This window comes from Manis pentadactyla, chromosome 2, assembly GCF_030020395.1.
Source record: "Manis pentadactyla isolate mManPen7 chromosome 2, mManPen7.hap1, whole genome shotgun sequence".
Classification (NCBI taxonomy): domain Eukaryota; kingdom Metazoa; phylum Chordata; class Mammalia; order Pholidota; family Manidae; genus Manis; species Manis pentadactyla.
This window is the reverse complement of record NC_080020.1, coordinates 12,040,105-12,057,224: the sequence shown is the minus strand read 5'-3', so window position 1 is coordinate 12,057,224 and position 17,120 is coordinate 12,040,105. Positions and strand designations below refer to the sequence as shown.

The 17,120-nt window shown below is 42.8% G+C and overlaps 1 protein-coding gene across 1 annotated transcript in view; it reads left to right on the top strand.

Moving 5' to 3' along the window:
• The window catches only part of ATP8A2 (ATPase phospholipid transporting 8A2), a 544,332-nt gene that overhangs the window by 403,831 nt on the left and 123,381 nt on the right, over nucleotides 1-17,120 (top strand). The window contains exons 31-33 of the mRNA XM_036917383.2: nucleotides 9,733-9,794; nucleotides 10,317-10,373; nucleotides 11,704-11,811. Of these exons, the coding sequence (XP_036773278.1) occupies nucleotides 9,733-9,794; nucleotides 10,317-10,373; nucleotides 11,704-11,811 (227 nt within the window). The remainder of the gene's footprint in view (nucleotides 1-9,732; nucleotides 9,795-10,316; nucleotides 10,374-11,703; nucleotides 11,812-17,120) is intronic.

Here is a 17,120-nt window from a genome sequence, read left to right as displayed (position 1 = left end):
TGTGATGATTCATTTCAAGTTTCCAAATAAATTTTTCCACTCAAGCAATTCAGCAAATCAGATTTCTTCCAACCATCACAACTCTCTGCTTACTCTGCGGCCCGCCTTCCCACCCTTTGATCTGAAAAGTGATTTGAGGTTAAAATCAGAGATGTCACCTCTGCAGTGGCTGAAATTCATCACGAGCCTTGGTGTGTCACACCACACCAAGGTTTTCCAGTGGTGTCTCTAGTCTGCATATTTGAGCAGCCCTCCTGGAAACAGAATGTGGTCATTGGCAAAAGAACCTACAATCAGTTTTGATTTAAAAAGAGGAAATTTTCAAATTTTTCTTGTTGAAATTTAAGAAGAAAATGATGGGAAAGAGAATATACCTACCAGCAGGGAAAAATTCCTTTAAAAAATGTGTTCTCGATTCCTCACAGTCCACACCCAGGAAACCATTCCCACCTCTTTTCAGAAGAAAAAAATGCCATATGGATACTTATTGTATTGGTACTAACTAAGCGACAGGGCCTTTCAACATTTTTGGAGAAGGCTCTTTTATAGTTTTTAACCTCTGTGCTACTATTAAATCAGGCATGTTTTATAAACTGAAATAATACACGCATATAAAATGACACATATTTCTGTCTGCCTGTGGCATTACTGGGTCATTTTAGCCTGAACTATTTATGACTTATCTCTGGCATTGCAAATCTGGCTATCTTGTATCACGTAGGTCCTGATGGCTTGCATTCTTTCACTTTAAGTTCAGGCAAAACTGCAATTGTTCTCTGAGACTGCAGCTTCTTAAACTCAATTATTCATTCATTAAAAAGAGAATCATAAATGAGCCTGTTCTCTATGCCAGGCCTACTGGTTTCTGGGCATTTAATAATGTACCTAACAGGCAAGCTCCCTGCTCTCATGGGACTCAGGCCTAGAAAACGCAGGATCCAGCAATAAGTATTGCCAAAGAGGAAGGCCAAGGTCACACAGAAGGTATTCCAAGGAAAGCCAACCTGGTCCCGGTTTTGAGGACAGCTTCCCAGAGGATGTGACAACCGTTGGTGAATGAGCAGAAGTGAGCTAGGAAACCAGCAGAGAGGGAAAGGTTTCAGGTTGTGGGCATAGCATAGGGAAAGAGAGTGATTCTAGGTGACAGTGGTATGTGAGTGGACTAAAGAGGGAGGCTGTGAGACAGAGCGCCTCGGGATGAAAAGGGTTGAAACAAAGAGATCAGACCTTTTCGGACCTTCAAGCCTAGAGTCTCCTATAGGATAAGTTTAATGAACCACTGATAGGCTATAAGCAGAGACCTGTGTATCAGATTGAATGTAACCACACTGGCAAGGATGACTGGGGCCCAGTAGGCTGCCTGCTGTCTGGCATAGTGACAACAGTATGGTGAAGTGGATGGACTAAACAGCTGCTTAGGAGGTAGACCTGGAAGGATCTAATATTGCATTAACACTTCCCTAGCCTGCCTGATCGTGTTATGTCCTAAACCTGTCAGGAGAACATGCCATGGCAGCCACAAAATTTACCAAAGCAAGATTGTACTTATAAAGTAAGGTGTGTAAAACATCAAGCTGACGCTCTGTTCCCCTTTAAAAGTCACTGATCCTACTGTGTACAGATTTTAAAAGATCTAAAATAAATGAAAATAAAATAAATGAAAAGGTCCAGAGATGAACGTTAAATGCTAAATGGGACAAAAGAGGGAGTGGTAACCCAGTGCCTGCTGGGAGGACAGGGTGGCATGGATGGCACTCACAGAATCCCGAAGCACACACAGGAGGCAAATGGAACGTGCTCCTTAAAAACCAGAAAGACAGGGCACTCTGTCGTTCATACACAAATGAAACTGTAGCTTACAAATCCAAATGACTAGTTACTAACCCAGTCATTAATTCACTCAAAGCCAGATTTCCAAATCCAAGGTGATTTTTTTCTTTTTTGGTTTGTTTTAAATGCAGAAAGTTACCTTAGCTAGTTACATAAGCCCTGCCACCTCTCTGCCGCACACATCCGGAGGGCTGCTCATGGGCACTGGACTGGAAGGGCCGTTGTTCTCATTCCGTTAAATATTTCTCATGTTTTGGTGTGTCTCCTAATAAACCCTATGTTATCTGTATTTTAAACAGGTGGTTTGGTCAATGTGGTATGGAATGTGAGTCAGGGTTCCCAGATCTCACCCTCATAGCTTTACTAGGAAGTTGCCTCGAGGTGTGGTAGCCAGGGTGGGAGTTGCTGCCACAACAAACAGCCCCAGATTTCAGGGACTTGGCCCAGCGAGGCATCTGCAGCACTCGTGTACCCATCAGATGGAGGATTCCACTGAGTGTGTTTTCTTATTTTCTGTATTTTTGATGCTCTGCTCTCTGGGCCCTTGATCCTGGAGAGACTGGCCCTCCTGAGCTAGCTAATTCCTAGAGGGAGCAAACGACTTCCCCACAAACATGCCTTTGATAGACACACCAGCCAGTGTGGGGCCCACACCCCCTTTATTGAACTCTCACACTAAGCCGAAATCCCCCTCCTGTAAATCTCCCAGGGCCAGGTACCACACATGCAGCTGGGGGTCCCCCCTACCACCCAGAGCCTGCCGACTTTATTCCAGTTGTACAGTCCTGTGCTTACAAGCATACCTCCCGGCTGTGTCCATTTTCTCCCATGAGAACCCCAGTAAAGGCTCTGGGCCGTGCTGTCCCCTGTCCCCTCTGCCTCCTGGCTGACCTCGGTGCTGCCCTGTGTGGTCCTGCATGACATCCCATGCCTCCTGTACCTAGGGATCTGGAGTACAAACCTCCTCCTCATGACATCATTTCCATGTCTGCATGTCTCACCATACCTGATTGAAACAAACCCTGGGTTCTTCTCAATACAGTGGAGCTCCATTTAGCGCCTGACCCCTGAGTTCACCCTCAGCCTTAACACTCGGAGGGAAGAGAACCAGAGGGAGATTGCTTGTTCTCAACGATCTCTAGCAAGAACTGATCCATCACTTCCGCTCATGTCTGACTGGCAAGAAATGGTCACAGGGCCCCACCTAGTCTGAGGGTCTGGGGAATGTCATATGACTACATTTCAGAGAGCAAGAAGCCAGTCTGTGGCCTCATGAGGTGGCTGTTTGACATTGGCAACTGAGTTTATGTTCCATCATTTTCACTTCCTTTTTAAAATCTATTTTTAGTAAACAAAAGTGAAAAAAAGAAAAAGATTGAAATTTGAGTTTCATATCCTTAACTTTACCCATCAGAAATGGCAGTAGAGATGAGAAAATCCAACAAAAGGCTTATATAACCAGGAACTTAACCCAGTGCTGGTTATGAACATAATTATAATCACTAACACTTGTGTAAACTCTACCTTTTATAAACTCTTTCCAATATTTTATACCACTCTTTACAGAGAAAGAAAAAAATAAATTTTCTCTTCATGAGTACATAGTGTTGGGAGCAGAAAAAATAGTTTCAATTATAGTAGAGGCAGTTAGAGGCATTTGAGCAGGATGAGTTCAAAGTTTATTTATAAATTAGTTATTTGAAACTTGGAATACGTTTTTACACTTGATGTTGACCTAGCAATGGCTGGTTGACGCAGTGCCTCCGCTGACCCTCCCGGGTCTTAGGAGACCCAGGGAGAGAGTGGGGAATGTGGGGGGGGGCGGAGACCCGGTACCATTCTGGAATGAGGGCTGCTCAGACCCAGGGCTGCTCAAAGTCCTTGAAGCTAAAGGGTGGGAGGGGGAAAGCTGGAGAAACTTGGCATCTGCTGTCCAAGCCGAATTCTTGGCAAACGCCTTGATGTCAAGGGAATGGTACCACCTCCATCTTAACTCTCCCAGCTGAGCCGTATGTGAGTGAGATGCCTGCGATTTTTCACTCAGGTGCTCCACAGATTCTTACCCCGTTAGAAACACATATGTCAATGCACCCTGTCTGTTTTCTTGGTTATTCAGTGCTGTCTTCTCTGACTGTACAGTGCTTTGCTGTAACATGGTCTTCACATTCTGCTTTTCTGTCAAGAGCCATTTTTGAATATGCTTGTGGTTTAGCGGGGTAATGATGTAATGTTTTAACAAGTATAATTGAAAAGGCATCTTTATAAAATGTCATCAACCTCGCCCTCTGGAATATTCTGAAGCAAGTTCCTTGATCATTCTGTCTGTTTAGAAAGTAAGGCATACTTTTCTTACAAATCCTGGGTTTTCCCACAGATATTTTCAAAGAAGTTTTTGTTGTTGTTATTTTTGTGGTTTTTTTCCCTCAAATAAGTTTTTGCATGCAGCATTTCTGGTCTGTTGCTACTAATGTGGAAGGCTCTTGTGGTTTTATCCCAGTTGTTGACAACAGTCTGTTTTAGTGATTGTTTGTTTTGAAACCGCATTTGGCTGATCCTACATTATAGCAGTCCCCGGATCCAACCAGCTTTTGCAAATAAAAGTCTGGAAGAACAGGCTCAACCACTGCTGTGGGCCAGTGGATCCTGAAGCCTGAGCATTACAGTGGCCTCTAGGAGAGGACACTAGCTGTCTGAGGCTGTCTCCAGCTCTGTCACCATGCAAGACTTCTGATATACGCAGTAAGCACCATCATCGTGTTCGGTTTTACATCCCATGTAGCCACAGTCGGAGCATTCTAAACGTGACTCAGCACTTTGTCAAACCAAGCAGATGGGGAATTTGTCCTACTCTTTGAGGTTCTTTACCAAACCCTCCCTGGACTGCTGGGACAAGGAACGCCCTCCTCTCTCATCTCAGCTGTCATCTGCGTGAATCTGATCCTTTATTTGCAAAAGGCTGACAGATCTCAGATAGGTCAGTTAAATGTTCTGATACCACAGACAGCTTAATCCCTCTCACTTCTTAAGAGCTGTGTTGAGTTTTTGTGTGCTAATGATAGCTTTCCATTAGGAAGTGCTCAGTCATGCTGCTCAGGATAAGAAACGAAGCTTTGTTGAGATCACATCTCTCTACCTGCATTTTTAAGGGATCTCTTTGATAGGGACCCTTTTATAGCCTCTCATGGTTGGTCCCTGCTGACCTCACCATTCCGGCGCACGCCACTGGAGTCCCATCGCACCTCATCCAGTTGCCAGAACATTCCAGTGAGGCAGGAGTCTACCACCATGCCTCCGTGCAGGCCGATGTCCTTTTCCACCTGTGTTGTCCTTTCCGCCCCTACTGCCCCCTTCTTCCCAAATATCCATCTATCCCATCTCATGCTGCTCTGTCTGAAGTTAACATTCTAACCATCATTGACACAGGTGGGGGTTAAATGATGTTCTGAAGGCTGGCTTGGGGAAACGAGCTACTCACCCTGATTTGGGGGTCATTTTTTCCCCTATCCAAAAAAAAATCACTTGAGATTTTAAATATCTGACTAAAATAAACACAGCTAAACTACAGGAAAGATGTTTCCCTGAGTGGAATGTTGGACTCATAACAGCACTGTTAAGAGTAAGCAAAATGGGAAGAAATAATTTGTTAGCACTGTGCCTCAGGAATACACTGGACAATCTAAAAAAGGCCTGCTCCAACCTTGAACTATTAGCAAACTTTTGTTTATTAATGTGCACATCCACAAATGATTTCTTAGGACTGCTGATCTTTTCTTCAGGAGTATGTTATTGGCAAGTTTTCACAAGGAATGATTCCTACAAGTATTTGCCTCTAAAGCAATTGAAATACAACCTGTCGGAGAGCCGTCTATCCCACGAGAATTTCCCCAACAGTGTGTGCAGAGCAATGACTTGTGACCTGCTTAGAAGATGCTATCTTTTCAGAGTCTGTTGGCGTGTCTCAGAACCTCAAGTTGGTTTGGGAATTTCTTTGAGGAATAAATTATTTTCAGATGGTATTCGTTGTGACTGGGGCAAGAGATACTCTTTTCTAAGCAGAAAACTAAAATGCAGTGTTGAGTTAATCCTTCCAAAATGATGAACGGAAATATTAGGCGTATCCTGTCATCGCTAAGTTGCCTTAAGTGTAGCTAAATTACCTCAAGTGTAAACATTTTATCTAATGCCAATAAGCCCTTTACTGTCATGACAAAGTAGAAACTCATGCATTATGAGTTCGTGCATCACGAAACTCTAGAAGCTACGGTTGGACATTATGAGTTCGTGCATTACGAAACTCTAGAAGCTACGGTTGGAAAGCGTTCATTAGGCTTCCTGTGTCTTTGTTCTGTCCATGCCAGATTGCAAGCAGAGTGTTCAGTAGCCTTAAAGAGGCTCTGTGGAGGTGTTCTCCTCATAAGAGAGCTCTCAGTCCCGTGGATAAGCCAAGAGTCAGCCCCCTTTTAAAGGCCGTCGAGCGTCTGCATTGCATTACTCTCCACTAAAGCCTCACGCTGTTTCTCTCCTCTGATTGTGTGAAGAGTTGGCCCCACCACATTCTCTCCTCCTTAGCCTGACTGGAAAGAAAGGGGTTCCCTTCTTAAATTAGACACTCTTATTTCAGCGTGTACTCTCTGTGCTTACTCCAGCTTCTCATGTTTCTTTCCTTTAATGCAATGGTTCTCCATCTGGGTGATTTTGCCTCCGCAGGACATTTGGCAATGTCTGGACACACTTTTGGTTCTGAAAACTAGGGGTAAGTGGTGCTGGCGTCTAGTGAGCAGAGGCCAGGGATGTTGCAAACATCATATAACGCACAGGACAGTCCCCACAGCAAAGAATTATCTGGAAAAATGTCAGTAGTGCCCAGGGTTAAGAAACTCCGGACTAGTGAAACGCCCACCCTGACTCAGAAGCAAAGGCCTGAGGTCACGGGGTCACTGCTGCTGCACAGATTTGTGCAGTGTCTGTATTCCCTTATGTGCCACAGAATTTCTGTCATATGACTCTTGTTTTCTGTCCACCTTGATTGTCTCCGAGATAGTCCCTTCCCGTTCAGTGTTGTGTTGGTATTTCAAAGGAGTACTTCTTCGTTATCTTTTCCCCTTGAAATTGTCTTTTATCCATTGGGGACTGTTTTTCTAACTCAATCAATGAATGACCAAGCTCTTATTTATTAAAGTTTAGTTTCTTACTGTGTGACCTTTTGCTCCTCTGCCCGTTTTTCACTTGGGTTATTTGTCTTTTTATTGTTGAGTCATAAGCATTCTTTATATATTCTGAATATGAGTCCCTTATCAGATAAATATTTGCAAATATTCTCTCCATTCTCAGTTGCCCCTTCACTCTCTTGATGGGCTTGTCTGTGAGGCACAGAAGTTTCTGATATTGATGAAGTCTTATTTGTCTATTTTTTTTTTGTCACTGTGCTTTGGTTGTCATGTCTAAGAAACCACTGCCAATACAAAGGCCATAAAAATGTACTCATGTTTTATCCTAAGAGTTTTATAGTTTCAGCTCTATGGTCCATGTCAAGTGTATGATTCAGAGGCACCAATTACATTCAGAATGTCATGCAGCTATCACCATTATCTACTCCAAAATTTTTTCATCACCAAAATTAAAACTCTCTACACATTAAGCAGTAACTCCTCCTTCTCCCCCACCTTCCCAGTCCCTGGTGGAAACAGACTTATAACTAATTTAGATGTCAGCAACTGCAGCCAACTAGTGGCTACCATATTGGACACAGTTCTCTGCACCACCGGTATCATCCTCCTAGATGGGTTGTTACAATCATTTCCAAACTAGCCTTGCATTTGTTATTATTCCACTGTTGGTCATCCAAGATCTAGTCTCCCATGAAATCTGGGCTGTTCCCTTAAGAGTGCAATCATACCATTTCATTCTATCCTCAGAATCCTATACTGGTTTCCTATCACGGTTGGCAAAGAAACCCTCACTCCTCACCACAGCCTGCGTTGACGCGCCCCTTCTGACTCTCTGACCGCTCCCCGCATGGCTCCAGCCAAACCGATCTTTGTGGTAGCCTTTGGTCGTATCGACGCTACCTGTATTCTGACTGTTGGTAATCGCTCACCTCTCTACCTGTTATGCTCTCCCCCTAGATACTCATTCACTTGTTCCTTCATATTGCGCACATCTGCTCAAACATCACCTCCTCAAAAAAGGTTTTCCTGAAACCCCCTGTCTAAGAGAGCTTCCCCTGTCTCTATTCCATCACTTCACCTCCTATTTCTTCATTGCTCTTGTTACACCTGACATTTTCTTGTGTGTGTTTCTCTCTCAGTGTGTTTAGGTTCTGTCTCTCTCTCTACAATGTGAACTCCATGAAGGCAGGAACCTTGTCTCCCAAGATACAGTAATAGCACCAGGCATAAAGTGGACTTTAAATAATACTTGTTTTGTAAATAAAATAATAATGTTACCCCTTTCAAGGTTATAATCTATGTTAGAATCAAAGAAATGGTCTCCTGTCTAATTTCAAGTTGTTTCTTTATGGAGGCATGTCTTTAAAAGGGTTGCATTTATTATTAAAATCATCTCAGGGCCAGTTACTGAGAAGTAAATGCCTACAGGTTTGAAAGCCATTTGCTAATACTTCTTGAGGTTAATTTAAACTCTCCCTTACTTTCTGAACATTTTCACTTCTTCCCTTCTGATGACTTCCTGTAAGTTTGGAGTCTGTCTCCACCGCCTCTATCCTAAGCTTTGAGATCATTCTTTTGTAAGTCAATAGCCATCTCCCTCTCTGTTCTCCAAGGATACCTTGTACATTGCCCAGTAGCAATCCCTCCTTTAGGTCTGTACTTAATGCAGTCCAGGATGTCACTTTGTGGGTTCACCTTTCCTCCTTCACGAATTTACCTATCTAGGATCAAGAGAAAGGGCTCACGCTGCAGCTGGGCTCAGGGCCCCACATTACCAGATTCTCCCTATAATGCTGCTTGATCATCAGTTTTAGAAAACAAAACAGATTTTGATTCTTTAAAAAGAGTTGGATTCTTCAACAAGCAGATGGGTAAATCAGTGAGCCCAAATCTGTGTGTAGCAGCTCAGGGGTGGAAATCTGAACACTAGTATCCTTATGCATTCAGCCTGTAGGCCACCAATCTGAACTGGAGTATAAAAGAGATTAAAAGGAGATTGGCAGTGTCATCCAAAAACCACTCCTGAAAACAGGCTTTGACCTGTCAGGATAAAAAACAGACTTTTCACAGCAGGCTAGCTGGCAAGAATTAGATACTTCTATTAGAGTTCCGCCTTAGTGACTATTGCATGCATTGTAATAATCATCCTTAAAAAAAAAAAGTGGAAAAGATGTGAAAATTGAAGATTCGAAATTCTAGTTATATTTTCTAGATGCCTCTTACTGAATTGTTTGAATGCCCACAATTGAGAGACTCCAGAAGTTCATATAGCTGCACATGAGGACATGAGCAGTGAATATCCTGCAGAATTCTTTGAGTTCAATAATTATGAATTGATTTTTTGTATTCATATAGCTATCTTTTTTATTGGCCTATAGTTCCAATTTAGCAAAAATTAGAAATCAATAGTAGGCAAACACTTGGAAAAGGTCTGATACGGGCATTAACAAAGATAGATTAATATATTCTTATTCTATTTATTTAACCCGACAAAGGGAGATATTAAATTTTTTAGAAAAGGTAAATTTCAGCGTAGATCAAGTGTTTGGCTATTGGAAGCCTAATTTTGTTTATTTGTCATCAGAAAGAGGAGGCATTAGAATCACAGATGATGCAATTTTCGGAATTCCCTTACATTTTGATAAATGTTCCTAAACTTCTGTTTTTATGTTCTGAATAAAATAGATTGCAATGCTCTGCTGTGGAAGTTAATAGTAACTTCTTTGTTTTTCAGATACTGTGTTGGCCAACGGTCATGCCACAGACTATTTATTTGTTGGAAATATTGTTTACACAGTAAGTCTATCCCTCTGTCTATTGAACTATTCTTAGGTGGCACATGTGTGGGTTCTGCCTCTCAAGACCCTTTACATAAGGGCTTCCTGATTATTTATTTCAAGTCTTTAAACTGTCTATTATAGACTCCTTAAAGCTCAGAATGGTTGTGAAATACTTACCTCATTTTTCAGTGAAGATTTTGCAGAGTCAGGATTTCTGGACAGGTAATTAACAGCTTCTCCCATTCTTCGAATGACTGTTTCACATGTACCTATGAAAGAACACCGATGAGGGTGATTTCTCCCAAATCTTCCAAGCTAAGAAAAGGGCAAAAGTAACTGTTATTTGTAAGAAGACAATCACTAAAAGAAGGACTTTTCTTAGAGCAAACCTGCCTGTATATTCCCTACAACTAAGCCCTGGAAGATTAGCTACCAAGATGGTGCTTTCCAAGTACAGCTGCCTTGGGGGTAGAGCTCTGGAGGGGAGACAAATCACTGGGGATAGTTCGTTGTCCCACATTTCTCATTCTTTTCACAGTATGTTGTTGTGACTGTTTGTCTGAAAGCCGGTTTGGAGACAACAGCTTGGACCAGAGTAAGTTTTCTCTAGAATTACTTCTCTATCCAACATAGGCATTTTTTACAGTATGATATCTTTTCAAGCCTTAGGAAGATGCCAAGCAATATCTAGCTGTCTTATTTTAAATTTTGCATGTAAAACTTGTGGTTTGATCTTTATCAAGGCAAATTTGCAATCTATAGTTTCCTGATGATTCATTTGCTTGGCACTTGAATACACCTGTAAGCTATTAACAGTCATCTCATTTCAAATATATATGCACAGTATGAAAAAATACCTGGATAATACAGAAGGACAGAAAGGATTTTAATTTCCATAATTTTACCAAGAAATAAGTTATTGCTGATTAACCTTCCAGACTTTGTTCTGTGGATGTATTTTTTAATAATGCATTACAGAACCTACAGTTTTATCATCTTTTTTTCATTTAAAAATATATTTTGAACATTTTCCATGCCTTAAAATATACTTCCACAAAATCATTATTCATGATTAAAGAATGTTAAGTTTTATCGCTATCTCATCACTTATTTGATGAGTCCCCAATTTTAGACATTTTGATTATTTCTAGCATTTGGGAATTACAACCAACGCATCATGTTCGTCACTGATGTTTAAATGGGAGAGGGTGGGAGATAAATGTGGGAGCAGGGAAGCCATTGGGGGGCATTGGCAATGAATGTAGGTCTGAGGAGATGGTGGCTTAGCCTGGGATGTTCGAGAAGGAGGCAGTGAGAAGTGGTCAGATTCTGTAAGTATTTTGTTTTAAAGCTAATATAACTTAATAACAGATCTGATCATGGAGTGTGGAAGAAAGGAAGATGTCAAGGACCATCATATTAAGAGGACAAAAGGAGAAAAATCAGTACTCCCGTAGATGCTTAAAGCATTGGTTAAGATGTAACACCCATTCTAGGTTTTTTGAACGTTCTTCGGAAAATGGAAAGAGCAATCACAAAGTCTCAAAGTGATAACGTTAAAACATCTGGTTCTTTTTGTTTGCTCAAACCTACTAGATCAGTAAGACCTCGCTTCATACAGCTCCGGGTTGGTGCTCTGCTCCTGGTGAGCAACGGTGAGGGGCCCGCTAAAACTATGTGGTGGGTCTAGAGGAAGGGCACACACTTTGAGCGTCAGGGCAGCGCTGGCCACTAGTTGCCTGAATTCATTGTTAAACCTGTTGAGACAAGAAAATGAGAAAGATCAAACTCTCCAGTTATTGGTGAGTCGTCCAAGTCTTTCTGTAAAGTAAAGGTAGTTGAAAACAGGGATTCCGAAACAGGTGGGTTCCCGTGGCTCTGCTGCACCAGCACAGAAGCCCGTCTGAGTGGGTTTCCTTTTGCAGTTCAGTCACCTGGCTGTCTGGGGAAGCATGCTGATCTGGCTGGTGTTCTTCGGCATCTACTCAACCATCTGGCCCACCATTCCCATCGCTCCAGATATGAAAGGACAGGTCAGTGCTCCTACTTGTGAATGGATGTTCCACATCCCGCGACAGTGATGCTTTTCTGTGTGTGGGCTTTCCGTGTCTCAAGACAACAGTGAACTTCAGGAGAGGCTGGTGTTACCTGCTTCCATCAAAATTTATCAGGAGAAAAACAAACCAAATCAAAGCACCTGAAAGAGGTTTTCCAGTCCACAGAGATAGCATCTGAAATTTTAACTCTTGTGGAAAATATCAACTTGAATCCCCTGACCTACCCAGCATGTCCGCATTTCCGTGATGAATTGTGTGTTAATTACGCACAGTTCTGATATGTACAGTTCATGGCCCTGGGAAAACGGGAGATGTTTTGAGTCATTCATAATCCCAGTGATTACACTGATTGGAGTTTTGATGTCAAGTGTATTGGTATACTCGGATGAGTTGATAATCAGTCAACTGGGAAAGATAAATCTAACAATTCTATTAATCAGAATATCTCATTGTTCATCTCTTGACCTAGAAAAGGTAAGATTGAAGACCTTTATAACTCAATTTGAATTTTTTCCATGTTTGCTTTTCTTTTGTATTATCTTTGTCCAATGTTTGAGATTGAGGTACGTCCACGATGACAGTGTGGACCTGACCACCCCACAGTATCGGGTCCGGAGAAGAGCTTGACAATCCTGGGTTACAAACCTCCTCAATTTACAAATGAGGCTATGCGGGCCCACGCCCTCCAGGCCCACCCCACGGACCCAGCCGGAGGCTGCCCCAGGCCATGTGCTTTCGAGACCTCTGTGCCCACTCTGGTCCTCTTCACAGGGTGAGAAGCCTGTAGTGCACAGAGCCAGCACCCCCGCCTCTAGTCCATTCCTCAGGTTCCTAGGTCCCTGAGTTTGCTTCCCAAACACCCAAAAGCCCACTTCCCAGGCCTGCCTGGTCCTCTGCCCAGATCCAGGCCATTGGCAGCAAGCCTGGACCCAGAGGGCATCTATTTGCAAGAGATACACCCTGGGTCCGTTGTATTGTTTGCACTGGTATATTCACCCACATTTGCCTGAGGAAGCTTGTACTGGGGTACAGGATCAAGAATGGAAAGAGAAGGGCTGCAGGTGGGGGGCTTCCACTGGAGTTCCTGCCCCAGGGGATATATATTCTAGGGGCAGACCTATGCATGGCAGACCCAGCTGCTCTCTTTGCCTTACTTACTCTGTTGAAATGAGCCTGAAGTCCTGGGTCTATCAGAGTCGAGATACACACGTCCAGCAGCTGTTTCGTGTGAGATACTCCAGAGGTGGCACCGCTCGCCTTTGCGTGGTGAATCAGTGAGCGGCTGCACCTCCATGTCCGGGAGCACCCTGGGCGCAGGTGCAGAGCAGGGTGTACGTGGCCTCTGGGAGTGAAGATGTATGTGTCCCCAATACAGTTTTACTACCTGTGAGGAATGAGCCCAAACACACAATACACTTTTCAGTTCTTTTCAAATCCAAGTAATAGAGAAAATTACAGGCCTTTGAATGAATCGAGAAGATGGTTCTATCGGAAAATGAGCATTTCCCAGCAAAGCTACTGTGTACATTTAAAGAAATCAATTGTATTTTAAAGCAATGCGATTCGTCCACAAAACGCAAACCAAGAAAATCACAACAATCATCACTTGGGAAAGCGTTGGTGACTAGAGTATCAGTTTCATGTTTTCTTCCTCCTGGTTAAGGGTGAGTGTGGTCGGATGAATATTTCATTCGGGGAATTTTATGGTGCAGGACATAAGAGGGACTGCAGCCAACTGCTGTAGACAGTTTCCCAAATTAGAGAAGAGTGACAACTGATGGGATGGGACCAGGTGTGTGACTGGGCAGCAAAGCCCATCCCTTTGAAAGACTGCCCCTCCCTCGGCCCTCAACAGAGACACTGTAGCGAGTGCCCTCTGTACACGTTTGCATCAGTAACTGCAGTTCCCATGTGCGTGAATTAGGCTGATCACTGCCTCTCACGCTGGTCAATAGGTTGACGTTCCAAGTGTGGGGGAATCACTAACACCCCACTTTTCTATTCTGAGTCATGTGCTGCTCTGTGTGGTTCAAAGGCTCAGCTCAATGCTGAAGTTTCCATAGTTGGGGACTTCCTGAAGAAATTTAATGGGCTATTCCTGTCATTCAAAGGCAAGGAAATTGTAATACTAAATCATATTTTCCTGGTATCAAAACTTTTTATTTTTAATTAAACAATATGGATTTAACATATTTGTTGGTTGGCTTGTTTCCATGAGACAAATGATGTTGTTTTGAAATCGAGCATAGATGGCTGCGGTGAGGTTTTCCATAGACATTGAATGATACGATTAGTGTCGTTTCCATGTCACATGATTCCTAAGCGGGTCGCCCTCTGTGTTGGAAGTGCTATTTGTCATCTCTCGTTGTTCTCCTGGCGAGGGTGGCTATTCATGGGGAGCAGGGTGTCAGGAAAGAAAGAGCCAACTTTAATACTTTTTTACCTGGTATTTGCTGCCCAATGGTTTGTTCACTTTTTGAAAAGTAGTAGAGTGGTATTAAAAAAAAAATTCTTTTTAACACTTCTGGAAAAATCACTGGGATGGATAGTGGCTAAAACTAGCCTGAAGTCTCAGAAAGACTTTCTGCTGTCCCTAGGGGACTCACATCCAGTCGCAGGGACAGCTGGGCACAGGTGTAGGGATGCTGCCCACGCCATGCCCGCCCATCCCTTTGGTTCTAGGCCGCTGTCATGGGGTGTATGTTTCTGTCCTCCTCCACCGTCAGGTTGAAGAGCTAAGCCCCAGTGTGCTAGTCTTTGGAGGTGAGGCCTTTGGGAGCTGAAGAGGCCAGCAATGGGATTAGTTCCCTTCTAAGAAGAGGCCAGGGAGCTGGTTTACTCGTTGGCTGCCATGCAAGGACTCAGCAAGAAGTTAGACATCTGCAACCTGAAAGAGGGCCCTCACCAACCCAACAGTGCCACACACCCTGATTTCAGATGCCCAGCCTCCACGACTGTGAGAAACACATTTCTGTTGTTCATAAACAGCAGCAGACTCACAGACACTGAGAAGTGGCTAGTGGTTACCAAGGGGGAGGGGTTGGGGCAGGCAGGAGGAGTGAAGGGATAAAGGGGCACAGTAATTCGCAGTCACAGTATAAATTGGCCACAGGGACGGTAGTACGGCACGGAGAACATAGTCGATGATTCTGTAACATCTTACTACGTTGATAGATAGTAACCGCATTAGAGGGGGTGAGGATTTCATAATATGCGTAACTGTTGAACCACTGTGTTGTATGTTTGAAACCAGCATACGATGGTATATCAATGATACTTTAATTTTTAAAAAGTCTCTATTGTTCAGAAGCCACCCAGTCTGTGGTGTTTTGTTACAGCAGCACAAGCTGACTGAGACAGTTAAGGAATACTTAGGAGTGAGGGGTACAATGGGAAAAGAGCACTTTATTATTATTGCTATTGTTGTTATTACTATTATTGTTACTATTTTAGGAGTATTTCTCGTGGTGATTTTTATGACCCATTTTTTTGTGGTTCACAAAGCAGTAGGTTTTGGCGAATGAACATGGTTCTTTTGAGCTCTAGAACTTCACTAATGTCTAATGGCAAACGGCATTTCTCACCAGGAGCCACAGGCCGACTCCACACACAAGATGTCCTGTCTGTTCATAACATCTCAAACTGTGGAAAAGATGCCTTGTCTCTGCTGGGGTTTTCTAAGCTAATTTGATTAAGTATTTCTTTGTCTTGTCCATTACATCTGGCACTTACCTACCAAGGGAGAAGGCAAGTTTTCCCTTGAGGACAGAGGGAAGGGGACTGTGAAATGAGCATAATTCCCCCTGTCAAAGTGTCTTATTCTTTTCTGAAGCACCTCATGATGCAGTCCACGAGACCCAACCAGACAACGAGCCCAGACTTCCCAGTGGAGGCTTCAGAAATCAAGTCATCTATATACTTGCTCTCCTGAAAAATGCAACATTTCTGGGATTTTAAGGAGAAGCCTGTGTTCCCGCTTTTCTAGGCCCAAGCTAGATCCAAAGTGAATTTAAAGCTCAGGTGTATCTCTCCTCATTAATGCCAGAATTTCAGCTAGGGAAAATATGTTACGATGTTTTGCCTTAAGGGACCATGTGTGTTTTTTTCTCCCAGTAGCATAACTGTGGGTCATAAGCTTCTCCATAAAGGGTTCCTAAAGCCAGGGCCTGAAGGCAGAAAATTACAAACTTCCTTTAGCTCAAAACTGTCTGCTAAAGTACAGCTTTGCATTACAGAGATGGGGAAAACTTGATCTAAAACTGGATCAGGAAATGTGCTTCTATTTTCTTCATGTATTTCTCAAAGCTTTTTACTTTGAGAGTATCTGAGGAGATGCCTCTTATTTCACCTCTGTTTAAAAGCCAAGAGACCTGCCCCAGCTAGCTCTGTAACCTTTGGTAAATCACTTAACCTCTGCATTAATTTCCTTATCAGCAAAGTCAGAATCCTATACAATGAGATAACCTGTGGAAAATGTAAAGCATGCCTGCTCCTCTTTTTCCTGGAGTGATAAATTACTTTTGAACTTTTATACATTGGAATATTGTGACCTAAACTAATTCTTTTGCCCAAAGAATTTTTTTAACATTTTATGGATTCTAGATGTGATGTTTCTCAGTCAGATCCATTGACCACCTGCTTCTGAACCATCTGGGTTGCTTATCAAGATGACAACCTCCCCCCTCTGAAAAAAAAAGGTATTTGCAACACACACACACACACACAATCAGAATCTCTAGGTGTGGAGCCCCAGCCTCTGAATTTTAATAAATCCCCAGGCTATTCTTCCCTTTAAAGTTTGAGAAGCACTGCTGTAAAACACCTGAAGAATTACTCCATTACAGTGTTTAAGCCAGAGCTGTGCATTATAGGAGAAAAGGTACGCTTCAGATGTCTACAAGGCATTCATGTCTCATGCTCAGTGGTTATGTAAGACATGGCAGGTAGGCCCAGTGACTGCTTTACTGCATCTAGCTTTCTAAATAGAGGATTATTCCAAAAGACATTACATCGTTCACCATGGAAAAATACTCCTCACCAACTCTGGCACTTTTTCCTTTAATGTTCTTTTCATTGCTAGTAAAAGAGGGGGAAAAAAACCTTTCACTTCAAAGGCTACAAACTGCTAACTCTGTCTGCAGTGCCAAGCTCCGGGCTCCAGCCAGTTTCTGGCATATGGCAGACTTTTTTTTTTTTTATCCTAAATACAGGAATGAGTTTACTTTTGAGTTTTATATACACACTTGTGTATACACAATGCAAATCCCCATGGACTAAAAGTAAAC